At 46.9% G+C, this 26,857-nt stretch overlaps 1 protein-coding gene across 1 annotated transcript in view; it reads left to right on the forward strand.

Annotated features, from left to right (window-relative positions):
* The first annotated feature begins 5,889 nt into the window (after positions 1–5,889).
* The window catches only part of MAP1B (microtubule associated protein 1B), an 83,191-nt gene continuing 62,223 nt past the window's right edge, over positions 5,890–26,857 (forward strand). Inside the window, exons 1-2 of the mRNA XM_025446907.3 lie at positions 5,890–6,137; positions 13,987–14,088. Coding sequence (XP_025302692.3) covers positions 5,954–6,137; positions 13,987–14,088 — 286 coding nt within the window. The 5' untranslated portion in view covers positions 5,890–5,953. The remainder of the gene's footprint in view (positions 6,138–13,986; positions 14,089–26,857) is intronic.

Genomic DNA, 26,857 nt, shown 5'->3' on the forward strand with positions numbered 1-26,857 from the left:
ACAACTAACCTAAATAGCCATTGTTGAAAGCAAGACCCATTGATTTTATGCGCAGAGGATATAGCTGCACCTACCATGATATAGCATATAGATCATACTTTAAAAATCTTAAATACCCCATACATTGTAAATCTGTTCCTTAACTTTTCATTTTCCTTTCCTCTGATTCTGTTAATTTTTCTACGGCTAACTTAAAATTTAGAAAGAAAGGACTAACCAACCCTGAATAAATAAAGACTATTCCTTAACCCTTACCTGACACATTGCCTTAAATGACATTCTAGAGTCATTTTAAACAGTAACATAATATTAGAGGCTCATTCGATGTGAAATTTAGTCTGACTTTTAGGTCCTTCTCTCTTATTCCTCTTCCTAACCAATAATTTGCTGCACTTGGTTTCCTTTCATTTGCTTTAATTCCTATAGCATGGAGGAAGAGCATTAGATAGGGAAGGTCATGGACTTTGAAGTCTGACGTACCTGTTTTCATAGGTTTACTGTGATTTGGAGAAAACTTTTCTGCATGCCAGTTTTTCATCGGTCAACTGGCAATAATAATAACTCACGGCAAAAAAGAAATCACAATGAAATTAGAAAATACGAAGGGAATAAAATGAAAGAACATATCAATGCGTGGGATGCAGCTAAGGCAGGACTTGGAAATGTTATCGTCTTTCTTACATATATCAGAAAAAAAAAAACCCTGAAATCAATTGTCTGAGCTTCCCAAGGAGCTAAAAGGGAAGATAAAACCTAAATAAATCATAAGGAGTGAAATAGTATAGCTAAGAATGGAATTAATGAAAATATATGCCCATACATAGAGTAGAAAATGATCAGTAACATCAAATATAGTAAAGATAATCAAGACTGATAAAGCCCTAGCAGGAACGAACAAGAAAAAAAGAGAAAATACAGATTAACAAAACAAAACAAAACAAAACACAACCAAATCTAGCTCTAAGCTAGCTAAGGTCATTTTGGATTACCAAAATCGGAAATGCAGAAGAGACCTGAGGGCCATTAAAATGATAAGTAACGATATCAATTTCTCTTAGTGAGAATTCACTGAAACCATATACTTAAAGCACCAGACTCAGTAACGTGGCTTCTGGAAGCTATTCACGTTGTTGATGCACTTGATCGAGCACACGGTCTGTGCTGGGCCCTGGGAATCCTCAGGCAAGTTGGTGGTCAGGTGTGAGTGTGCAAGGATAAACGTAGCTCTGGCTTCCATGGAGCAGAGAGTCCAGTAGCGAAACGACAAATTTTTAAAATTACATATAAAAATGTGAAATTACATTGATGGCAAGGGCTACAAATAAGAAGTGGCGCATGGAGCTGAGTGTCTATGAGTGCACGTAAAAAAGCTAACGGACCTCGTAAGGAGGCTCAGTCAGGGAAGGCCTCCTTGAGGAGGTGATAGCTGAGATGCCATCTGCAGGGCAAGCAGACATCAACTAGGTGAAGTTAACTAGTAAGAGCTTTTGCCAGGCCAAAGAGAAGCGGGAAGGGTCCTGTGTTTGGAAGAAGCATGCTCTGATGTTACATCAGTGTGGCGGAAGCTGGAAAGTAAGGATGAGGAGGTGGCTAGATAGAGCCAAGGAGACTTGTAGGACCTTGTAGGCCATGCTAAGGAGTTTGATCTTTATCCTAAAAACAATATGGAGCCAGTTAAGAGTTTCAGGTATGAGTGGGTAACAAGACCAGATCAGAAAAGATCACCCTCCATGTAGTGTGAAGCATGGATTGGATGAACATCCCGTTGGAAATACTGATGCCAGTCAGGTGACCATTGCTACTGCACAGGCCAAAACAATATAACTCTTGTTTATAATATAAATTAAGTTGGAAATGACGTCGTAATGCCAATCAATAATGGACGGGTTAAATAAATTATAGTAAATAAAGACGATGGGTTACCATGCAGCTATAAGGAATGAGGAATATAGAAATATTCATCTGTGCTGTTATGGAGATATCTCCATGCTATATTGTTGAGTAAAAAAAACAAAATGGGAAAATTGTGTGTATATGTGCTGTTTATCTAAAAGAGGTAGGGAAAGGTATATATAATTAAACATATATATGTTATATAAATGTATATATGAGACATATATTTATGTTATATAAATAAATTATATATAAATATATATAAATGTGTATTATATATACATATTTTTTTAAATGGAAGGCTAAACCTGGGCAAAAGAGTTAGAGAGGGAAAGGGAGGAGAAAGAGGCTAAAGTTCTCTGAATACAAATTATTCTGTAGATTTGATTTGGGGAGCAAATATTTTATCTAGTTATAAAGTATAAAAATATCAACTCATAAAAACCAAAAACCAAAATGAAACAGATGAGCCCAACTATGTATCGAGTTAATGGCATGATCATATAAGAATGGGTTGATTGAAGTGACTTTAAAACTGCACCCCTTTGGGATCTATCTAATAACAAAGAAAACTGAAAAAAAAATCCTAAACCGCTTTTAACATTTTTATTGTTATTCTGAGAGTATTATGTATGAATGACTTCGGAAACCAATTTCTAAACTGTACACTGTTGCCTGTCATGGTGATAGTAGGTCAGAGTAGGGTGTCGATAGTAGAGAGAAGTGGATGGATTGAGGAGATACTTAGGTCAAACTGACCAGACTCCATGCTCAGGTGTACATGGACGGGGCCAGGGCTCAGGGAGGAGTGGAGACACCAAGGGAGGCATCATAGGGTACGTGGTGAGACTGCTCATTCAACTACGAATAGTGAGATCAGGTTTGGGGGGCAAAGATGATTTTGGTTTGGAGCATGTTGAGTCTGAGGTATCTTTGGGACATCCAGGTGATGTCAGGTGGCAGCAGGCCACACAGGCACTCTTCGATGTTAGTTTTCCCCTTCTACCTCCTTAGAGCTAGATTTGTTTGTTTTTTTCTTTTTTCTTTTTTCTTTTTTTTTTTTGAGGTGCGGATAGGTGACGACTACTTTTCTAGTTTGCAGTGTCACTTAATATTGTTTCAGAGGTCTTGGTAGTTATGCCTGACTCGATGTCACCTGCACATTTTTGTAAGGATGTTTTTACTGCATTGTCCAGCAAACTGGGACCAAACAGGTGTATCCATCAACCACTCCTCAAGGGCCCAGGATTCCAATCACTGTGTTAGGTACCTACACTTTCTATGGTTTACGCCTTTCTTACAAAGTTACTCGTGCGTTTATAAAGATCTTATTGTCTCCAGGATAGTAATGAAGAGACTAAAGATCAAGAAGAAGAATCACTTGGCCAGAGTTACAAAGCTGTACGATAGCAGTCTGCATCTCTCATCAGTTTTCTGTCATTATGTCTGTGTTTTGCAAAGTCTGGGTGGTGACTTAGGTGGTTCATGGTCATGGCATTTCACTGTACTGACTCACACAGTAAGAGAGCTCTTGTGTTATTTTCATCCAACCTTCTGCGATGACATGGAAAACAACTCAGTTCGGTGGTAGTGTGTCTTAATGCCTCTCCAACACTTGCTAATCTCTGTTTTTTTAATATGAGTTCTTTTTTTTAAATTTTTATTTATTTATGATAGTCACAGAGAGAGAGAGAGAGAGAGAGACGCAGAGACATAGGCAGAGGGAGAAGCAGGCTCTATGCACCGGGAGCCCGACGTGGGATTCGATCCCGGGTCTCCAGGATCGCGCCCTGGGCCAAAGGCAGGCGCTAAACTGCTGCGTCATCCAGGAATCCCGAGGGTCAGAGTCTTGAGCAAATAGCGGTGTGTGGCAGGAGGTGAACTGTATGATCTTATTCTCATTGTGTTTATCTTAGGGATACCTTCCCTTTCAAAGTGACGTTAGTGTTTCCACTTGCACAGCAGTAAAGAATTTCATGAAAAATGAATCTTAAGTAAAAAAAAATGGAGCAAAAGAAAATTATTACATAAATAAAAGTAATGGTGGTTCAGAGAAATGAAGGACAATCAGTATGTGACAGTGGGCTCCGATGGCTTCGCTCTGGAAAACGAGGCTCCTGACCAAACCTCCTCCCCCACTTATGGGCGCTGGTGCTACCCTTACCTCTCTAAGAGGAATTGAGGGCCTTCTACGACCAAGAAATGATCTGTTACTATCTCACTTGGGAACTCTTTGTCACTGTTCACTGGCGAATGTGGCTCACCAGTGAGCCTGTCACAGACCTCAACTGCTGTGGGCCAGATGGTTACCTTATTCCCCGTTGACCAGACTGGCATGTAGGAAGGCATCATGGCCGTTGGCTTCCTACCATGTCTCCCATGCCAGGGTTTCAGGAAAGAGCTAAGCGCAAAGCGCGAATCACCAATAAATCATGGTGGTAAATGGGTAAGACAATGGGCTGACTTGGAAATCTTAGCCTACCTATCCAGGCGATTTGTTTTGTCCCTAATATGCATTCTAGTGTTAAAACTCTATTGACTAATTTCCATGCAGGCCTCTTTCTTAAGCTTCTAATCTTAATTCTATCTTTTATGATAGTACCATGTTTGCACATTTTGTTCCTTTTTTTTTTTTTTAAAGATTTTATTTATTCATGAGGGACACACAGAGAGGGAGAGAGAGAGGCAGAGACACAGGCAGAGGCAGAAGCAGGCTCCCTGCGGGGAGCCCGATGTGGGACTCGATCCCAGGACCAGGGATCACACATGCCCTGAGCCCAAGGCAGATGCTCAACCGCTGAGCCCTCCCATTTTCTTCCTTCTTCATCCCCACCAGCCCTTTCCTGGGGCAGAAGCTATATTCAGGAGATCTGTGAGACATGGTTGTAGGTGGGCTGCCTTTAAACACTTTTTTCTGTGTTCTAAACACAAAGGCAACAACAATCCCCGATGCTACGTATATTTTTTAAAAGATATCACCATCACACGAAATCATTTTGCTGGTGTGTTCCTCAGGGGACCGAGAAGCATATTGTAGTCCCTGTAATCCTGCTCGGATAGAGAGGGTGCCTTCTCTTTTTATTCTTTGTTAGGCCCGATGCTAGCTGTTCAGCATATCATTAGGGGAAGAAATCTGTATCTGGAAAACCGCATCTGTAGTCCTCTCATTTCCTTTTTTTTACACATTTATTTGTTATTGGTGTTCAATTTGCCGACATACAGCATCACACCCAGTGCTCATCCCATCAAGTGCCCCCTCAGTGCCCGTCACCTAGTCCCCCCGCACCCCTTTCCCATAAGCACCACAAAGCCAGTGCTCTTTCCTTTGCACTGGGAATTGCAGACTGGGGGCCCAAAGCCTGAACAACGTTGGACCCCGGGTTTGCATTTTTTGGCGCATCAGGGGGTGGGTGGGCCGTACTGGTTAGGCGCGTGTCTCGCTGAGCCCACAAGGTCAGAGCGAAGGCGGGGTGCGCGTCCCCGGAGCCGGGGGGCCCGGGGTCACGGCACCTGAGCCTCGGCCCTCGAGGTCGCGGGCGGGGCGCGAGGCCCGGGCCTGCACCGGGCACCTGGGCGAGGTCCGCCCCGCGGCGGGGGGGGTGCGGGGGGCGCGGCGTGCGCCCCCGGCCCGGCTGCGGCGGGGTCCCCACGGGCACGGCCCCGGCTGCGGGCGCTGCCCCGACCATTGTCCGCACACCTCTTCCTCCGGCTTCCGGGCCGCGGGCGAGATGATTTGCTGCAGATGACATCAGCCCGGGCCGCCGGCTGCAGGCGCGGAGGCAGCCGCCGCGTGAGGATGTGCCGGGTGGTCCCTGCCTCCTCCTCTTCCTCCTCCTCCCGGCTCGCGGCCCGGGCTCCGTATAAAAGCGGCGCCGCGTCCCCGCCCGCTCGCAGTGCCCGCTCCGCTCCGCCGCGCGCTCCGGGGAGGGCGGAGGGGAGGCGGCGCGGCGCCGGGAGGGGCGCGGGGGGCGGAGCGCGGGCTGCACCTCGGCGGCCGAGCCTCTCCTGCAGCAGACGAGCCGGGCGCCGGGCAGCTCGCGCAGCGCAGCGCGCCGGCAGGATGGCGACCGTGGTGCTGGAGGCCGCCGAGCCCGAGCCCGCCGGCGGCATCGCCAACCCCGCGGCGTCCACGTCGCCCAGCCTGTCGCATCGCTTCCTCGACAGCAAGTTCTACCTGCTGGTGGTCGTCGGCGAGATCGTGACCGAGGAGCACCTGCGGCGCGCCATCGGCAACATCGAGCTCGGTAAGCGGCCCCGCGCCCCCCCCCCCGCCCGCCCCGCCCAGGGCGCGCCCCGCACCCGCACCCGCACCCGCGGGGCTGCGCTCGCCGACGGGCATCCCGCGGATGCTCGGGTGCGGGGCCCGGTGGGCACGGCCTCCGCCTCCCGCAGGGACCTGTCACAGGTCCGCAGCCCCCCCGCGGGCCGCCGCCCCGCCGCCCCGGGAACTGCAGGTGGCCACAATAGAGCCGAGCCCCGGGAGCGGGGGGCGGGGGCGCTTGGCGCAGACGCCCTATTTAGTCCTCTTGCCTCCCCCCCAACGGCTCCCCCAGGGCTGGGACCCCCGGCATGCGCCAGGGCCCGCGTGGGAATCGGCCTCCCCGCAGCCACCTCGGCCCCCGAGAAATGCCTTTTCTGGCGTAAAACCTCCCGATGTGCTCTCCCCCACCCCCCACCCCGCAATGACTAGGCTAGTCCTGGGGCCACGCCCGCCCCCCCTCCCGTCCCCTCCCCGGGACGCAGGGATGGAGAACCGCCTGCGCCCGCCTCGCCACCGCCCCTGGGACCCCGGTGGCAGCCTCCAGAAAGGACAATGGGACCCCAAGTTGCGGGGTGGGGCTTCTGCTTTGGGAAGTCTCAGCCTCGGTGGCGTGGGCTTAGGGGAGGTGGGGGGTGTCGGCGGGCAGGGCCAGCGCCGCGCCCGGTGCGCGCACTAGGAGCGCGCTCTGCGGAGGCCGAATAGCGGTTCGCCGGGAAGCCGGGGCGGGGCCGGGAGCGCCGGGAGGGCCGGGCGGGCGGGCGCAGCCTCGGGCGCGCGGCCCGGCCCGCCCCCGGCCCCACCCGGGCTGCCGCAGTGCTCCCGTCGGCTCACCGCACCTGCCCCCCGCACTGCGGCGCCCCCGCCGGGCCCGGGCTCGGAGCTGCGCGCGCCCACCCGTCCCCGGGCCCGGCTTTGTTGCGCCCCAAGCGCCCCCGGCCCCCAGGGGCAGCTCAGGTCTGCACCCTCGCCCTCGCCCCGGGCGCCCCGGCCCTGCCCTGGGCCCCGCCGCAGGCCCCCCGCCCGGCCCGCGCTCCAGGCTCCCGGAGACACCGGCTGGTGGGCGTGGTGCCCGCACTGCGGTCTCTACGGCAGCCCCGGGCGGACAAAGGGCGTGCACGCCCGCCTCGCTCCCGGGCCCCGGGGCCCCCCGCCCACCCCCACCGGAGACCTAGGGGAACCCTGATTTTCCATGAAAGAAAAAAAAAAATGAAAGCTTGCTTTCTGACTCTGCATTTGGAAACGGCCCCTTGTCCCCAGAACAAAAGGCTGCAGGGTGGGGATTGGACTCGCAAACCTGGTTCTTTTGTTTAACTTTAAAGCACTGATTTTTTTTTCTTCCCCTTTCAGCTTAAAAAAACAAAAACAAAAACAAAAAAAAACCCAGAATGCAGTCGTGTAGTTTTATTTGAATAAAAAAAACCAAGAGAAAGAGATTGCAATAGGGAGATGCCTTATTTGAGCATCTCAGAAACCCTTCGTTTTCAAACTAGAGGCCTTAAGTCTGGTCTGTCTTTAGTTTGCACGTTTTTCTCCTTGGAAAATTTCAGCCCTACTGACTCTGGGTGTGGCTGCCATAGGAATCGATGATTCTGGATTAAAAGCAGTTATTGCCGGGGAGTCCTAATAGCTGCAGAGGGGCTTAGGCATCTCTGATTTTCGTGACCCGCCCAGGTGGGGCCGGCAAAGGGGCCCTCGCCCCGTGTTAGAGACGGGGGCCCGGGGGGGGGGGGGCAGGAAGGATCCGGGGCCTGCTCAAGGTCACATCGGCCCTAAGGGACAGGAGTGCCCCCTGCACCCACCCCGATTCTCTGGCCCTGTCATCATGTCCGTGCGGGGTCCAAGGCGGCAGTTTGCAGAGCTTGCCTTTGTATGGCCATCCACTGGTGGGCAGCACCCTGCGCAGGGAGGGGGCCTGGCCCTCACCTTCCTACCCTAATCATCGTCCTGCTTTGTTACTCTGCGGATCATCCTTTCTGAACCCCATCCCTCAGGGCCTTTATTCAGTCCGCTTCTCTTTGAGGAAAAGAATAGATGCATCCAAGTGCTGCTGTGAAGGGCTCTCTGTCTTCACTCCTTTTCACACCATTAGCTTGCAGTAATACAGTTCAGATGTGCGTTTTGGACGTCAAAAAATATTTTTCTTTTTAATGGATTGAGATAATATAGAGAAAGGAAGAAAGCACAGATCACAGACGGGGAGCTCGGTGAATTTCCACAAGGTGGACACACCTGGGCCACGTCGCTCAAGGAGCAGACATTACTGGAATCCCAGAAGCCCCTTCACGTTCCCGTTTCAATCACCAGGCCTTCCTGATTTTTTTGGTTCGCTAATTTGGTCAGGTTTTTGCACAGAACTCCCAAATTGCTGTATTGATCCCGTTAACAATCAATCAAGTGAGCGAGCACAGCCACTTCCTCACGCACAGTAGCAGATGCTGCTTTTCCTCTGGAGATTGCTCTCCTGGGTCCTGGGGTCTCAGATGCAGCTGAAGCTCCAGGGCCCCTCAAGGACGAAGCACAATTGCTCCCCTGGCTTTTCAGACAGTCTGAGATGACTTAGCAACAGGGCAGCCTGGCTCCGTGTTCCTCTGTGTCCCTGTGGCTGGCGCGCTGCTGCCTCAGCCTGCAGGTCCCAGCTGGGCCTCCTCCAGAGGTCACTCTGGCACCATCGCTGCTACTGCTGGTGCCTGTGGGCCGCAGCGTGTGACGGGGATGGAGATGCTCCTGGGGGGTGGGGATTGGGGCGGCTCCGACTGAGTCCTGCAGGCTGGGAATGCAGTGCTTCATGTGTTAGGCTTGCTTCCTATTTCCCCTCCCATGTTCACTGACCTCCTGTGGGTTCGGGGACCCTGGTGATTTGGAATTTTGCCATCTGATTACCGAGGGTTCTTTGGGAAGCCTCGAAGATAAACCTGTAGGAAGATGGTGGTAATACAATAAATCCACAGGCCTGGAACATCCCGGCGTGGATGCTTAGGAAAGCTTTCTGCAACCGCGGAAGAGAGATGCGCCCTCATTTTCTCAGCTGTATTCAAAATGTCTAATGTAAGGTTTGATCATACCTTCTCAAGGTTGAAACAATGGTCTTCCTCCCGTGGACTGGTCTAGCTTTGTTAGTTATGCAGCACTGGATGCCAAACCACTGTCGCTCCCATCAAATACCACTCCTGGGCATCTCTTTTCACCCTCATCCCAATTAGGCCCCACCTTAGACCTAATAGCCATCCCCATTTTTAGCAGAGCCTCTACTCCTCCCGTTTATTGTAGGACATAGACTACATAAATCCATGCCTTGTAAACTGAATTCTAGAGCCTTATGAAAGTTTTCATTGCTTTATTTTATTGCTTTATAGGAATTAAGACTTATTAGGAATATTAACTGTCAGGTCCGTGCTTTCAGTTACTGATAAAGAATGTAGCTTTTCTCTGGCTAACACTGGGAAGCAGCAAGGCTAACACTGGGAAGCAGCAAGATTCGTTTATAAAAAGATAGATGTGTGTAACATCTAGTGCCCTGGATTTTGAAATGTAAGCTTAGCCGATTGCATTGTAACCTTCTGATGGTACTTTATTGATTGTCTTCAAGATGGCTAAGGGAATTAAGAACATAGGGAAGAGGTGGGGTTTGGTTCTCATTTTAATAGGAAAAAAAGCCAACACATGGTGGAGGTTAGAAGAAATGTTGGAGAATGATAAATATATTGTGTTCATCTTTATACTTTGCAAAGTCAAAAGGTAGATGGATTTCTACTTGTGTTGCTTAATTGGTATTATCTGGTAAGGGTTCTGTGAGCCGTGCCGGAACCCAAGCCAGTTCCCAAATGGAAGGTCATTAAATTGATGATTCACATTCTTTTTTTTTTTTTTTTTTTTTAAGATTTTATTTACCTATTTGAGAGAGAGAGCGTGAGAGAGAGAGAAAGCGTGCGCATGGGCAGAGTGAGGGGTAGAGCGAGAAGCAGACTCCTGGCTGAGCAGGAAGCCCGACTGGGCTTGATGCCAGGACCAGGGATCGTGACCTGAGCTTAAGGCAGACGCCTAACCGACTGAGCCACCCAGGCGCCCCTGATGATTCATTCTTAATCTTCTATAAAGGCTTACTTTTAAAATAAGCTCTTTTTGACCAATAATAACTATAAATCACTTCTTTTGTTTTCAATGTGGGAAGCTATCCAAAAACCTAAATTATTTATCATCAATGCATTGCACATATACATTATGAACATCAAGTATTTGGATTAAAAAAGCCAATTGAAAGTTTGGACAAGGAAAAAAAATAAGAAAACTTCTTTGAGAAATGAACCTTGAATTTAGCTCTTTTTTGTTTTAATTCTGTTTCTTTAATTTATGATTCTAATCTGCCTCCCAGTCACTTTTTAGCATAGTTTTACAAATGGAATCTTACAGTTCATAGGTTAACCGTTTAGGTACCAGCAAAAAATATTCAAAAGCTTATGGATCCGAGGGATCAATGAGAAAGTTTATAGGAAAAAAAAAAAAAAAAAAAAAACAACTTTGAAAGGCCCAAATACTGTTGAGTAGAACCCATGTGCCATTGCAACATGTAATGAATGATCACTTTGTTGGTTTTTCCAGTTTATAATCTCTTTTAGGAATATAGATTTTAGCTTTCAATGGGAGGTGCTTTTAAAAAAAATTGTTGGTTTTATTCAATAATCCTGCAAAATGTTTGCATGATTGGTAACCTTGGCAAGATATAACCTGTATAAAGTGAGGGAAAGTGGCTGCTCACCGGTCACTCTGACTTGTCCTATAATGACCCTGCCCCCCCCACACACACACACACCCATTTTATTTCTCCTGTTTCCATCTGCAAACTTCATGTGCACTTTAGCTTCCCCTTTGTGCCCTGCTTTCCCCTGGATTCAGAGAATGGAATTCTTGGCTGGAGCACTGGCCTGCAGACAGTGATGGTGCCCGTTCTGTGGCTGGGCACCAGCCCCAGATTATGTGGGGGAGTCCTCAGGGTGCCCAGCCACAGGTCACATTCCCAGCGGTGACAGATGCCCCCTGGGCCCAGAAATTTAATAAATGCGGGGGTTGACCTCCCATTGGTAGAGTTCTGTTCTGCCCTGACCTAGGTCAGCCAGTAAGGGGCACAGTCTTAGCAGTGTGCTGGAGAAGCAATGGCTTAAGACAGAGTTTGACCTGGCGTATATTGGGGTGGAGCATCAGAAAAAGGGCTGGGAATTTATCTTGACATTCTCCAGTATCCATGAGAGACCAGGATGATCTGCTTCTGAAAGCCTCCTCAGAATCTGTTTATCAGCACCCTACGGGCCCCCAGTCAGGCCCTCGAGAGAGGAGAATGTGGCAAGACAAAGAAGATCCTTTTCTGCCCTTTAAGCTTCAGAGGGCTTATGGCTGGCTTCCTGTTAGGCACGGAGGGAAGATATATAAACCTACTAAATGCAGTAGGAGCCTTCATTGAGAAATACTATTTCTCTTTGCTAGTATTACCCAGTAGAAGGTACAATGTAATCACAAAATTGTCATTTCTAAAATTGATATAGAAAGTGGCCTCATTCCCAAGTTTTCCTTTCCAACTAAAATAACCAGTGAGTCCTTTGTGACCTTGATTTTATAAGTGGTAGTAGTGAGGTAGGCATTGTTAAGACATAATTTGGCTGGAAATTGCCCCCTTGGAAAGAGAACCCTAGATTTTTAGTGTCGTTGGCAGTATGAAACTGAGAAATATTATTTCTATCGGCCGTTTACTAGTATAATTTAAAAATTAATTTCCAAATGAGCTTTTCTGTTTTGTACTTTCCTCCCCTTGCTAACTCACAAATCATACAGCCAGGAGTTTTTGAAATATAAAGCAAACGTTTAATTGCATGTGTCATGACAAGTTAATTGAAGCCAAGGAGAAAATGGTAAACAACAGTGTAAGAGCAAGTCTCCGTATAACCCTAGATGAAGTCATTCAAATGATGTAGCAATTTGGACATAGCGAAGAACAAAGGCAGAAGAACCCTATGAATTTAATTTAAATACATATGTCTCATTATTAACTTAGTGACCCAACGTGACAAGCCCGGAGACAAAGTGGAGCTCAGACCTGGAGCACAGAGAAACCAGTTAACAATTACCAATTAAGCGGCTCAGACAGGAGCTTGACGGTTTTTTCATGCTGGCCTCGCATATAGCGTATACGTCGAAGTAAAATATTCTAATGAATTCAGACCTCTCAACCTGTCAAGCCTTCTGTGGAACAAAAAGAACCCATTTATCATTTCTGCGCTAAAAAGATCTGCAAAATCGCAACATGCCTTTCTTGTTAAAATTTAAATACTCCATTAGCACAAATGCAAGCTGAGGCTGTTGATGTTTCCAGGGAGACCCATAATATTCCCCCTTAGGATTTAGCCTCTCTTTAGGGCCGTTAACTCTTCCACACCTGAAATCTTCCTGTGCATTGTGCGATCAATTCTCTGCCTCTCCTGGGTGGACGTGCACCTGTTTGAAAATACTCCTCGCAGTCCAAGGGTGTTTGGTGTATAATCTGAAGAGTCTAGATAGATGTGCAGTCAAGTGAGTTTCCAGAATCTCTGTGTCGTACTTTTGTGCGTATAGACGACACACACACGTAGAAGCACACGCACACCCACACCGTATCTTGTTTCTTTGCAAGATAAGAAGACCGAACAAGATATAAATGGGGGGTAAATACAGACAGGCGTTCAGGATTTATGGGTGTGTTTAAATAATGTGCTGCCATTTATACTCCCGAGTCTGTGGGAGCGACTACGGAGCCACAAAGCTGGTGAGATGACCCGGGGCGTGTGTGGAGATGGCTCCTCGGCTGTTTTGCCGAGTTTCAAGGCCCGGCTCCTAGGAGCCAGGCAGTAAACGGCTGCTGTTGCAGAGGTTCTTCCTGGCAACTGAGGATGCTCCGTGCAAGGGTGCGGTCATGGGTCCTACCGATGGCTCCCCCAGAAGCTACCTATTTGGAAAAGTATAAAAATCCATAGAAAACAAACACATTGCAGAGTGTTGTGGTTTCTCAGTTCTCCCTGGCTTGCTCCCCAGTTCTTGCTTCTTCGATGTCCTCTGGGTTCCCTCTGGCCACCCTCCTTTGGAAGGACAGGGGCGGGGGGACTGAGGCAGGGCATCCGAGCTCCTTCTGCCCCAGCCTCGGGCCTGGTGAGCGGAAGGCGGTTCATGGCCACTGACTCTGTACGATTTTTTAAAGCTGTTGCCACACTCGGTGCCTCCCGGTAAGAACACTGAGCACCGCTGGCGCGCGCGATCAAAAGGAGCATCTGCAAGGCTGATCGGATAAATGGGGGGTGGGGGCAGAGAGGCTGCGACTTTAGGGCTGAGGTCCAGTCTTCTCATGCAGGTGGCGCAGCGGGGCGCCCGACAGCTGGCCGCTGAGCCGCCCAGGTCCCAAGGCGTAGAGACCAAGGCCCGCAGGTGCCTCGGCGCCCCCGTCGGGAGCGGCCCCGCCAGCGCTGCTCGGGACAGCCGGGCCTGTGTGATGGCCTGTCCACCTGGAACCTGACCGCCTCCTGTCCTTCCCACTCCCTCCATGGAGAAAAGCCTGTCATTTCCCCAGTAGCCGCTTTCCTTGCGCTCCCAGAAAAGCCGCATGTGCGTCTTACGAGGGCAGAGGCCTGGTCCCCCTGCCCATCCCCTGTGTCGCGGCCTGCGGCGGGGACCTCCTAGCCCTCCCCCTCTGCGGGCTCATCACTTGAGAAGTCTGCACATCCTCCCCGAAAGCCTGAGAAATGTCACGGCGACGTTGGCCAAACCGCTCCGAAATGACTAACTGGACCGCTGTCCCTTCTCTTCCTGCCCCTCCCTAGGAATCCGATCATGGGACACCAACCTGATTGAGTGCAACCTGGATCAAGAACTGAAACTTTTTGTGTCTCGACACTCCGCCAGATTCTCTCCTGAAGTCCCAGGTGAGGCCTTGCTCTCCGTGTAGGTCCCCTAAGAGCCCGTGGCCTGCAGAGCCTTGTCCCCCCCTCCCCCCGGGGGCACCAAGAGGAATTTCCTTTTATTGCCAAAAACTTCTTTGTAGTTGTGCTTATCGGTGAGGTTGGCCCGAAGCAGCATTTCACGAAAGTCGATTGTAATTTATCTCCGCGTGGGTTATCTGTTTCGTGGATTCTTAGTGAAAAGTTTTAAAGGTCTGGGGGACAGTGTTCCCCGCCCCCCCCCATCTCACTGTACTCTCTGGCTTCCAGCGACTGTAGGCTATTTAAATATTAATTTTATTCAAATAAAGCTATGAATACAAATTGGGTGCCCTCCACCCCGAACACCACAACCTCCTACCCTCCCTAGAGAGAGGAAACGTCTCCATTTACCTACTCCATCCTTTTTCGCCATCGCATGACCACCCACTTTTCTCGGTGTGGGTAAAAGAGCCTGACATTGCAAATTGCTATTAAAATAGCCTTTCTTTCAGAGGTGGAAAAGAATACTGCAGAGTAAAGGTAAGGACACAAAACTTGTTACCTGGGGAAATGCTAGGCCTGGGGGTGTAGCGAGACTGTACTGGGCCTGGTCCACGTTGCCTTCCTTGTGCGAGCTGGGGCGGGTGGTTCTCCCTCTTGGTCACCTCTGAGGATTATGAGCAGAGGGGCTCGCCCATAAAGACTCCAGACCTGTGTTTCTCCAAAGCTCTGCCTTTGATCTGCCACGGACAGCTGTATTGCATTTTATTTCTTGCATATCACTGACATTTTATGTGAAATGGAGAAACATTCTTTCCTGTCTACCTGGTTCTGTTATATGATTGTGACTTTATTGGCATTGGTATCAAACCAGGAGGGGGAGGGTGGTCAGCCTTTTTTATTTTTTTTGATCGATTCCATCCTGTCCCATTGGCCTTATACATACTGAGATTTGAAACTGCTTATGGACGGTCGTCGCTTCACAGATCACGCTTGGCCACAGCACTGTGCCCCCGAGACCATCCTCGTTCCTCGTTCTTCTCTTCGGGTTTGTTATGACAGTGAAATCCCACACGTTTCAGTTGTCCAAATGAATTGTTGCTTTCAAGCACGGAATTGAGTAAATGTGCTAAGGAACACAGAGCAGGAACTGGTTCCGTAAAAGTTTAACTTGCTGCAAAGCCCTGTGAAAAGTCAGCTTTTAAGTAACTTTGAGGAAAAAAAGAGAGATCCAGAGGCTGTCAGCACACGATTTGCTGAAGTAAAGGTACAGTATATGATTGTGCCGGGGTTATTGTGTTGTATCTGTATGTCCTGCACGTCTCCGTGACTTTTAAAACCATCTCGCAAAAATAAAAACAAGGGAAGTACCCTTTTCCAACACTTGTGCAAAAGGCAAGTTTTTATCCTCTCTCTGTGGCTTGTTCTGACTTTCTTACCAAGACTGTTTGTAAAGCTACTTTTTTTTTTTTTTTTTTTGGTATACAAATCGTGATTCCTCTTGTGTTCATTCATCCTTGCGCTGGTGTTGCGGAATGACAGCTGTGTATTGCAAAATGAAAGGCTACAGGGACTGCTGAAGACTTTACCGTTTTTGGGCCAAAAGACCTGAGATGACTGTTGTGGACCAGGGAGGTTGGGTGCCCCACCCAGCACGTTAGCCCGGCGTACTGCGTGCTCCCTCCTTTTTCTGCTCTCCCTGTGGTGAGGGTTGGCTTCCCACCTAGCTGGATCCATGCAGTGCTAGATGCTACATCTGGACATGCGGCAGCCATCCCGTTCCTGGTGATGGCACGAAGGGGGTGGTGGTGGTAGGAGCTTCCCTTTGAAGCCTACGAGTGCACTGCGTAGGCCTGGGCCTCCCTGCTGAGGCCTGAGCGTGGAGAATAGGCCCCCTGGGAGGATTGCCCCTGTGGGGAGCGTCCAGCGTGGCGTGCAGGTTTCTAACCAAGGCTACCATAGATGAGGGAAGCACATGTCAGATTCAGTTTCAGGTAAGTACATGTGTTTTAGAGAGAAGTTTTGTTAGAGGACATGATGCAGCATGGCGGTGAGTGGACATCATGGGATGGTCACTGGCGTAGACCCGAGGAAGCTGTTCGTTCGCTTTTCCTGAACAAACTGGGAAAGGTTTTAGGGGAAATTCAAAATCTGTTTCTGAGTGAGTCCCAGTCTAGTGGTCTCTTCCGCACTCCCCGAAATTCTGTAGGAAGTAATGCGTGCACTTCCAGCCCCCTCAAGTGGAGCCGGCTGAACCTCTGCCTTCAGACATTCAGGATTGCGAGTTAGCCTAGAGGCAGGGGGACGAGGCGCAGGATGGGTTCATTAAAAAAGTAAAGCCATTCAGTCAGTCTGTTAGAAAATACTTAAATAGCACCTCCCATGTCCCAGGCACTATGGAATGAGGGTGGGTGACCACACAGTGATGAACAAAACCAACATGGTCACTGTTTTGCCTGTGAGAGGGCATCCAGCCGTCATGAGCAGACTTGCATCAACTCCGGTGCCCTGTGTCAAGTCTACACCCTTTGTGTTCGGTTGGGTTATTTATTTATTTATTTGTTTTTAGGCTAGCAGAGTGGCAGTAAAATATTCATTGTCTTCCCTGACACAAATAGATAAGGAGCTAGGGTTGCTGTTTCATCTGCTTGACATTCATGTTATTATGCGTTTGTTGTTTTCAAGAACTGGAGATCACTTACAAAAGACGGGCGGTAGCTTCCAAGGCAGCCAAGAAAGACATCGTGCTGGTGCTGTAAGCTCATGTGTTGTCTGGTACGAGTTTACCTCTTGCATTCCCTTCTATTTATTTTTTTAAAGGTTTTATTTGTTTTATTTTATTTATTTTGTTTATTTGCAAAAGAGTGAGAGCCAGAGAAATCACAGAGGGAGAGGGAGAAGCCACTCACCACTGAACAGGGGAGCCCTATGCAGGACTCGATCCCAGGACCCCGGGGTCATGACCCAAGCCAAGGGCAGATGCTTAACCAACTGAGCCACTCAGGTGCCCCTCTTGTATTTATTCTTAAATATAATTTTGAGATTTGATGTGGCTATTTCTTCAGAATTAAAGGCCTCATTCAAGACCCCTCTGGAAGATTTAGTCATCTTGAACAAAAATCTGCTTTGAGCAGGAATCTGGAACACAAGTGTTTTCTCCATGCAAGGTGGGGGCCATTTAGGGTGAGTGGTGAGGTAGTGGTTCCCCGAGTTCCCTGGAGCTGAGTCCTGGGATCACTAAGTGCCTCCCCCCCGACTCTGGCAGACTGTAATTTTTGGAACGATCAGTCATCTGGACCATCTTTTATAGTCTGGAACCTGTTGCAGGTTGACTTGCCTAAAGATCACTCAACAAACATCTGGTTTGTGCCCAGGGCAGGTCTGCTGCTTTGCCCCATTGTATAGAACCATTCTTGGCCCCGTCTAAACTGGGGTCCCACAAGACTCGTTACCTTGAGAGACAAGGTTAGACCCTCCACTGAGAATACTCTCCAGTCTTTCACTCAAGGAGAACCCAATACTTGAGTCTTTTCAAAATAGAGCCATCCTTTTGTTTCCTTATATTGATGAATATAAGGAATTCCACTTGATGGGGTTGATGAATCCCACTACTATCAAGGTCTTTCTTTATACGTCATAGCACGTGTTTTGTACCTTCATCACGTTGGCTGAGGATATTGTCATAAGTTTCACTACAAGGATAGAGCTGGGGTTACCTTGCGGTAGAGCATTTATTTCATTCTCTCTTATCTGCCTTTCTCCCTAATATAACTTTAGGTCTATTATCATAACAGTGGAGGAGGATATGTCCCAGGGAGGGTAGCACCCCATGTTCATCTGTGTTAGGCATCAGTTCATAACAGCAAAATAAGTACAAATCAATCCCAGGGCATGGGATGCCGGAGTGAAAATTCACTTCTGTTTTCTTTTTTCCTTCATTTGCCGCTGCTATCTGCCTATTAAAATACTTATTATGATTTGGTGAACACCCAAATCCTCCTCATCAACATACCACAATTATTAAGAGTGCGAGATCATGGAGCTAACCTACTTGAGTTTTGATCCTAGCTCTGACTTTTTTTTTTTGCTATAGGATCTTGGGGCAACTTAATCATTCTATGCCTTGGTTTTAGAGCCTGTAAAACAGGGACAGTTGCATCTATCTCACAGCACTTGGGTGAGGATCGAGTAAAATCTTGAAACAGTGCCTTGTCACATGGTTAAACCAGTCAACGTAGGTTAGCATTCAAATTGGCTATTTTGCTGAGAGCCTATCTGAGTTGTGCATTTGCTGATTATTATCATCTGTGGGAAATACTGGCTTGGATGTTGGCTGGCTTCCTTTTGGCAATTTTATTAAAATTTTTATCAAAGATGTTTTTCAGAGAAACAATTGCCTGGGTATTATCAGAAGACACGTAGCCTCCGGTCATGGGTAGGAGGCGGCCATGCGGTGTGACCGAATTTAGGAAGGTCCCTTGAGCATGAGAGTGAAAAGGAGGTGATGCGTTCAGGTGCTGGTATAGCAGGACCTCCAGGCGGGGCTGGAGACGGTCCGTCATGCGGTCCTGCTGGACCCAGATGCTGATGTTGGTGAGGGTGCTGCATGGGGTATCCACCCGTGGGGGACAGCTTCCCCTCCGTTCTCCTAGGTGGTTCTCTGTCTAGGCAACAAGTGGCCATAGACCTTGCCAATTTTAAGAAGCCGAGATTTCTGGTGGTTTATTTTCTTAGTGGAATCAACGGTAAGACCTTGGCTGATTTGCATTTTGCCAATGGTTTTAGAGTTTAGGATTCATCGCAATTGTAGAGATCTTCCTGCAATGTGATGGGTTTTGTAGTGTGTATGGGTGGTTCTGCTTAGGAAGCCATACCTCTCCTCTGCAGGAGACACAAACCACCGCCGAGCATCCTTAGATTTGTGCTACGTGACTGCTAAAAATATCTGGCCTCTAGATGGGTTTTTGATGGAGAATTAAAATGGAGCCCTTTGAATTTAAGTCATGCGGATCCTCTACTCCCCCTGACATCAATGAGGCAAAGTTTCACAACATTTGCCAGTAGAATGATAAGAAAATGCCAAAGTGCTCTTAGAAGAGGTCCAAGAGTATTTTTAGTTGCCCTCTCTATCAGTCTAGACTTGTCTGTTTAGTCTGTCGTGCGGAATGATAGCTTAATTGTATGTGCCTAGGATGCGTCACCTGCTCTATGACAGGGAGTAATGAGTGTGTTTTCAGCCCTGCTCCCAACCTTTAAACCAGAAAGCACACAAATGCACATTTAGTTGTGTTCGGGAGGTTGACTTGACCCTCAGAGAACCTGTGATTTCAGAGGGAAAGCAAATACGTTATCTTCGTTTTCTCTCCCTCTCTCCCTTTCTCCCTCTCTCCCTCTCCCTCTCCCTCTGGGGTTGCACATGCATAGGTACAGACGCTTGCCCACATGCCCACAGGATTCATCTTTTCTCACGGCACCATCACCCAAGGTTATGGGAGGAACCCTGGTAGGAGAGGCAAACCACAAACAGAGTCTTATTTTGTGGAAGCCACCAGGCCCCTGTTGGACATCCATTGAGGTCAATGTGTGTGCCTGGGAAGGGGACTCCCATTTTCATGCAAACCATGGGCCTCTCCCCCACTTGCCCCCTGCCCTTGGCCTCCCACCCAGCCGTGGTTGGCTGCTGGAGAATTGGTGGCCCCTCCCGCTCCACTGCTCCCATTCACATGTCGCAGCCTGAGCGCAGAGCCTGGCACTGCTTGGTCACCCCCACCTGCGGTTATTTGAAACCGTGAAAAGGTCGAACTTTCTGTGGTGAAGAATCAGAATTTTGTAGTGTATATGCAACACAAGGCGTAACTCCTGCGAGGTTTATATTTTGCTCAACTTTGAAATTTGGGGATCTGTATGTTATTTTATCCTCACACACGAGTGTGATGTTTTTTTCCCCTGGGGTAGGTGTGGCCAACAGGGAGGAATAAAATGGTGTTTCATTGCCACGTTCATGTGCCTTCATTGCCATCATTAACGATGGTTCCTTCAGACTGCCCTGGAAATACCTATTCATCTCGTTTTTTTTTTTTTTAAAGAGTAAAAAAAAAAATATTTTACTCTGCCGACCGTAATGGTTCCTAATGGGCACCGTGAAACCACTCAACAGATAGACATGGGCAGGAAGGCAGAAAAGTAGCTCCCAGGGCCCAGTAGCCATTTGGGGGAATGACAGTAACCTGGCCATTAAATCCAACCTAGTGGATTTCAGAACAGCTGTTAACATCGCCAGCCAAGGACTGCGTCTCATGTGGAATGTTGGCACTTTGGTCTTCATTTCCAGACAGCAAAGAAAGCCCCTAGATTTTTTTTTTTTTTTTTAATTTTATTTATTCATGAGAGACACACACACACACAGAGGCAGAGACACAGGCAGAGGGAGAAGCAGGCTCCATGCAGGGAGCCTGACATGGGACTCGATCCCTGGTCCCCAAGATCACACCCCGGGCTGAAGGCAGACGCTCAATCACTGAGCCCTCCCCAGGCTGCCCGCCCCTGTTTTTTTTTTTGCTGGTAGAGATTTATTGTTGTCGTTTTGTTTTTCTACTTTTTAAAAAATTTATTATTATTTTTTTAAAGCAGCCGTGTCAGCAAACCACACCAAGTGACTCTAGTGCCTTTCCTTTTTTCTTGCCTGATTTTGCATGTTCTTTCTGGGGCACTTTGTTGAGCATCTATGGAAGCCATGCTGGAAATAAGGGTGGAAGATGAGGAACAAAGTATGAACTAACAGATTTTTTAAAATAAAAGGCGATAGTAATTTTTTTTTTTTTTTAGTGCTTATTATTGAGTGAGGAATTGTACAGGGATGTATGGAGGAATGAGGTATCCCACTGTTGACAGTTTACTCGGGAAAATAAGTCATTCACAGCTTTAAAAAACACTAACAAAGAGTGTTTTCTTTATTTACAAAGTGCGTGTGTGAGACAGACACACGGGGTGGGGGGGTGGGGCGGGAGAAAGAGAGAGAGAAGCAGATTTACTCAAATCCCTGCAGAGACAAGGGGTAAGAATGGAGATCATAACAAGCATTGCATTTTGATTGTCCAAGTGCAGATTTAGTCCTAATGACAAAGGTTACCCAGGTACCAGCACCCCCACCCCCAGCCACAACCCGGGGCTAATTAAACGCTACCCAGGCAACCATCAAGTATCCTCAAACATCATACTCCAGGGCTTACGCCTTTTGTTTTCTCTCTCTGGTCTAAGGGTAATTTCTATTGCGTGTGAAGTCAGATTTCCTTGGTCCTAGAGAAATGTGAGAAAGTAAGAAGTGCCCCTGGGGGAAGCACACTTAAAAAACGGACCACAGGCACTGCAGGAATTAGCATAAACACAAGACAAAAATTACGTTGTTTTTATAAAGCATCCCAGCCTATGTTAAAGACCTGCCTGCAGTGAGGACTGCCGAGAGGTCTGCTTACAGAAAATGCAACCAGAGGCTACAGATGATTTAAGCATAAAATTTCCTAATTAAAAATAAACACTACAAGCCTAGGGCAGGTGGTGTTTTATTGGATGTGTCTCCCCTCTCTTAGACCGCACCTCATTTTAAAGACTCCAACTGAGGCTGGCTCTAAAAATTGCCCTGTGGGGTTAATTGCCCGAGGGGCTCAGATAAAGTAGGAGCTACCCGGAGTCTGCCTTGGTCTGGAACATTCTCTCAACCTGCCCTTTACCAGCGCTGCCTTAATCAAGCAGGTGGTCATTGGAGGCTATCCGTAGATGAGCCACAGTTGAGGATTTGGGACCAAATTCACAGATTCCTTGTTTGCATCTCACATGGAGAGTCTGGGGAAGGAACTGCTGCTCCCCAGGGGGACCCCACTTATCTAGCACACCGTGCCCCAAGGACACTGCACCGTATAGATGTTGTTCTTTGGTTCCCAAGATGTCAGTCGATGGAAATGTCTCATCTGGGGCAGCTAACTTGATAGCAGTAAAGCTGGAGACGAAATGGATTCTGTAGCCCAAGCCAACAACATTCTCTTGGTGCAGAGCTCTGCAGCCATCGGGAGCAGTTGTGTTTGGCCTTCGAAACTCTCCTGGGGTTTGATGTCCGCCCATAAAAGACCAGTGAAATGGGTGAAAACTGCTTGCTGGAACTCTTCCCTTTCTGATGTTTGTGACCAAGCATGAGAGGGGCGTGGGAAGGGAAGGGAAGGGGACAGGGAGGGATCCCTTATCATACTCTGATCCAGGGGAGAGAAGATGATCTTTTCACAGTGTATGGTATGTCTTTTTAGAAGGTGCCCTATTATGAGCCAGTCTGTCATTAAATAGTTATGTAAGTCGTTCCTGCAGTAAAGACACAGTTTGAGTGCCTGGGCCTGCAGGCCACGAGAAGATGTGTGAGTAATCCTGGCCTGAGAGGTACTTACAGTTGAATGTGGAAATAAGATAACGAACAGGAGGGAGTGTATACTATGCGTCCAGTGGGGATTTTGCAGGAGGGCCCTTCTGTACATTCTGTTTGTTCAGGTTATTTTAAAAAATACACATGCATTAAAAATATGCCCTGAAATTGTATTAACCTATACAGATTTGGGGCATACATACAACAGATCTAATGTGCTGGGTTCTCTTTGTGACCAAGGAATATTGGCTCCAAACCGAATCATTTCCTAGTACAGGGCTACATTTTAGTTAAGCCCTTTAATTCTGAAAAGATTGAATTGCCTTTTTAAGGATTCACCCCCCACTGAAAGCATGTGAAAACAAAACTGCTCGACTCCATGTATAGGCTTGATTTCAAGTTTGTCTTCATCTTTGAGTGCTGAAAAGTTGTCCATTGGTCGACTCTGAAGACACTTGGGAGAGATGGTGAAAGGGAAAGATTTTATTTTATTTTTTTTTAAATTTATTTATTTATTTATGATAGTCACATCAGATAGAGAGAGAGAGAGGCAGAGACACAGGCAGAGGGAGAAGCAGGCTCCATGCACCGGGAGCCCGACGTGGGATTCGATCCCGGGTCTCCAGGATCGCGCCCTGGGCCAAAGGCAGGCGCTAAACCGCTGCGCCACCCAGGGTTCCCAGGGAAAGATTTTATGAAAATAAAGCTGCAGTAAGTTGTTCAGTGTCCCAAGGCTAAAACGGGCACTTTGGAGATAGAAAGTACCTGATTCCATTGTTCCTCTGGCCAGGGAAGCAGGGAAGGAACATCTGTTGTGAGCTGCTGCCCGTCTCCAGAGAGTTCTGGAAGCCTGACTCCATGTAGCAGCTTGGGCCACCCAAGACTGTTATTGCCTCTGTAGCCCCCTGAGCTGTGAGGCCTTTCTTGGTTTGCAGCATAAAGGGGTTAGACTAGGTGGGGGTATCTGGAATTCCTGCTAGCTGCTCAGTGAAATGATAGACGGTGGTGGAGAAGAAGTCCACAGTGTGAGTCTGGGAACTATGGCCCACGCACCGTAAAGTATGTAACTGCAGGTGACTGGGCCTGTTTAATGTCGTATAACTGTATGTTTCCCTAACCTCTCTGACTAGTCACCTTTACCCTCATTCTTTCCCCGGGATCTAGATTTCTGTAGAACACAATTTGGGAGAGGGTAGACTAAGTGATCTGAGTCCCTTCCAGTTTTTATGTTCTATGGTTCCTTGAAGTTTTACTAAATTGCCTCATCACTGACGTGCAGAAGAGATTTTGTCCTGTTCCCTGTTGAGCTTAAAATGGTTTTTAATCCAGGTTTTAAAATATCGATGAAAGAATTTAGTTTAGAAAATCTGTCTGTCCCATCTGCTAGGATTAATTTTAGGGGGAGGTGCACAGCTTTTTGACACTTAAGCAATTTCTCAGTGGGATTCTTGGCCTTTGGGGCTTTTCACATCTGTCTTCACCTTGGGGACACATCAAACAAGACAAAACTTAATCCTGTTTGCACAATGCCAAACACCTGCATGGCAAGTATTTCAAAAGTCAAATGCATGAGTGTTTCATCTACATAATGACAAACAGGAAATAGCTACATTTTTTTCTCCATTAAAATTAGAATTTCCACATTGATGTTTGGTACTGCATTCAGCTTTAGATGAGCTCCTTATTCACAGACCTTTGCAAGGAGGCTAAAGATTGAACCTCATGAGTTCATCTCTCGGTTGAGTGTGTTAAAAGTGCCAGGGACATCATTTGTTATGGACAATTGGCCTGCATTTTAATAAGCATGATCAGCTATGCATGTCTTGTCATGCGAACCACCAAATTAGCACAGTGTAATCTAACAAGTCACTACATGTAGAAATGAATGCCCTTGGGAGGCAAAGCTCAAACCAAATCATTACTGACAGTGTACATCTTGCATGCAGGTAATCGTTATTAGAAAGCCATGATTATACAGAAGGAGATGTGATTTTTATGGTAATGCATCATACGATTGACTGTTGGTAACTAGTACCTTTAAGGTAATGTTTTCAATTTGTCTTATTCCTAAAATGATCATGTTTGCAAAAAAAAAAAGGTTTAATATGCCTACTAGAACCATTACTATTTTTAGAGCAAACCTTACAGCTTGTTCTAAAAACCTGAATGAAGTAAAATAGGTACAACATTAATGATGTTCTCTCTATGGATGAGAAGAATGGTGGTTCGGCTCATCCAATATTCTGGTTAATAGAAGGTTGCCAATAATTCCTTGTGTTATTATTACCTTTTTGAGAATATAGAGTCCAGTAATATATTCCTTTCTGTTACATGCCCGACTCAGATTTATCTAGAATGTACTTAGAGTTCTATGCCAAATTTATATGATAGCCCCTGATGTACGTGAGCTAGAAAACCTCCCCTAGGAATATGTTACTCATTTTTCTTCCAAAATAAAGTGGTATTTTCAAAGATGGCTTTTAAAACTCATGGCACTCATCAGGCAGATATTGACGTGGTATTGAAGCTTAGCCAAGAGAGACTCACTCTCACAAAAGAATGCACTTTGCTCCCTCCATGGAACCCAACCATAGAGTAATCTAACTGAGCTTTCCTTGGATGATTGATTCAGGAAGAAAGTCCTGTGTGTCTCAGGTCCTCACAGTGAACACTAGTGGTAACTGCTCTGTGCATGTGGGGGTGTGTTGTTTAGAAGTGAGTTCTTAATCCTGAGACCTTAATGAGCAAACCATTTATATTATAGAGTTGGCCAAATGTCATGTCACTACGGATATAACTCTATAGAGAAGAACACATATCCCTGGCTGTTACACTGCTTTAGAAAAAGCAGTTCTAGCAGTTGGTTCTAGATATTGCAACAGGACCCAGAACTGCTCTAGAGAAACAGATGATGGCAATTTTCCAGGCAGCTAAAAAAAAAAAAGGCTGTTTGCAACATATGCATTAGCCTGATAGGTTTTACATTGTCTTTTAAGGTACAACCAGCATACCCCACTCATAAATCCCAACATTTTTCCTTCCTAGTTCCTATGCTCTTGTATATGAAAACTTAGTTTTTAAATAGATAATTGTCTTCTCCATTTCACCATCTCCCTCCTGATGAGCTAATAAACACAACACCTGACCAAGTGATGAGAGAAATGAGAAGTGACATTATTTTAAAAGGCCTGTTGCCCGTGCTTTCGGACTGCCCAGAGTACCTGTAGATCCTAGGACCTGACTGGTTTTAGGGCTAAAATTGTGTGGATGTGTGTAGGTACACGTGTAATTATATGTGTGTGTGAGGATGCTTTTGCTTTTATATTATTTCAAAACCATAATTTCATCTTAAAGAAGCGTTAGAACATCCACATTAATCTCTGTTGATGAAAAAGACATTTCATGTGGGCTCACCTCCTGTCCTTTCATTGGTTTCTCACCTGCGTCGCTCATGCCTTTCCCCCACTTCATGTCACTGATTTCCCTCCAGTTTCTCTTCTCTCTGTCTTTCCCTTTCCCCCGGTTTTCGCTCTGCATTCTCCAATGACGGTCTTCTTTTCTACACATAATGGTGGTTTGGGTTATTTTAAAGTATCTGGGGAGATAGTTGTCTGCTTTTTAAAAGGAGCATTGCATTATCTATTAGTTACACACATTGTTATTCTGTGCCTTATTTTTATTACTTTATACGCAGAACATAGACTATTTGGAGCCTTTGGAATAACATTCCAGCATATAAATATATGGGAAATAATTTGGCAAATTGACTCACTCCGAGGTCATTTAGAAATAGGATTCCATCATCAGATAGAAATCTCTGTTGCTGGAATCCTTTAACGAACAAATGAATTTTCTATGCTTGGTAAGCAGACTCATCAAAAATATAACATTAGATATTTGCCCGCGCCCCCACCAAGTTACAACTTTAAGAACTTGAAAGGATCGAAAAGAAAAACAACCAATCAAACAAAAACTTACTTTGAGTAGGTTGGAGAATGAGAAACATGGAGACCAAAGAGCTTGAATCAGGTAATCATAGGGCTAGATTTTTTCCCATCTTTCAGGACTCTACTTTCCAGAAATGACTTTCTCCCAATTGCAATTGAGTGATAAAGGGAACATAACTATCTCTTAACCATAGAACTAAGGAGGCGTGAGAACAGTGTCTGGCATAGAGCACTGGTTTAGAACTTGTATGACAACGGGTGATGAGGTGGTATGGGTGTGAGAAACTATAATTAGCTCCTTGGTTTGAAAAATAAGCTGCACCAGAAGCCTGAAAATTTGCACTGATTATTTATATTGCGAATAATTTCTTTATTATAGATTTCCTTCAAACATCGAGGTGTGGCAAAATGTTTATTTATA

Source organism: Canis lupus, chromosome 2 (genome assembly GCF_003254725.2).
Source record: "Canis lupus dingo isolate Sandy chromosome 2, ASM325472v2, whole genome shotgun sequence".
Lineage (NCBI taxonomy): Eukaryota > Metazoa > Chordata > Mammalia > Carnivora > Canidae > Canis > Canis lupus.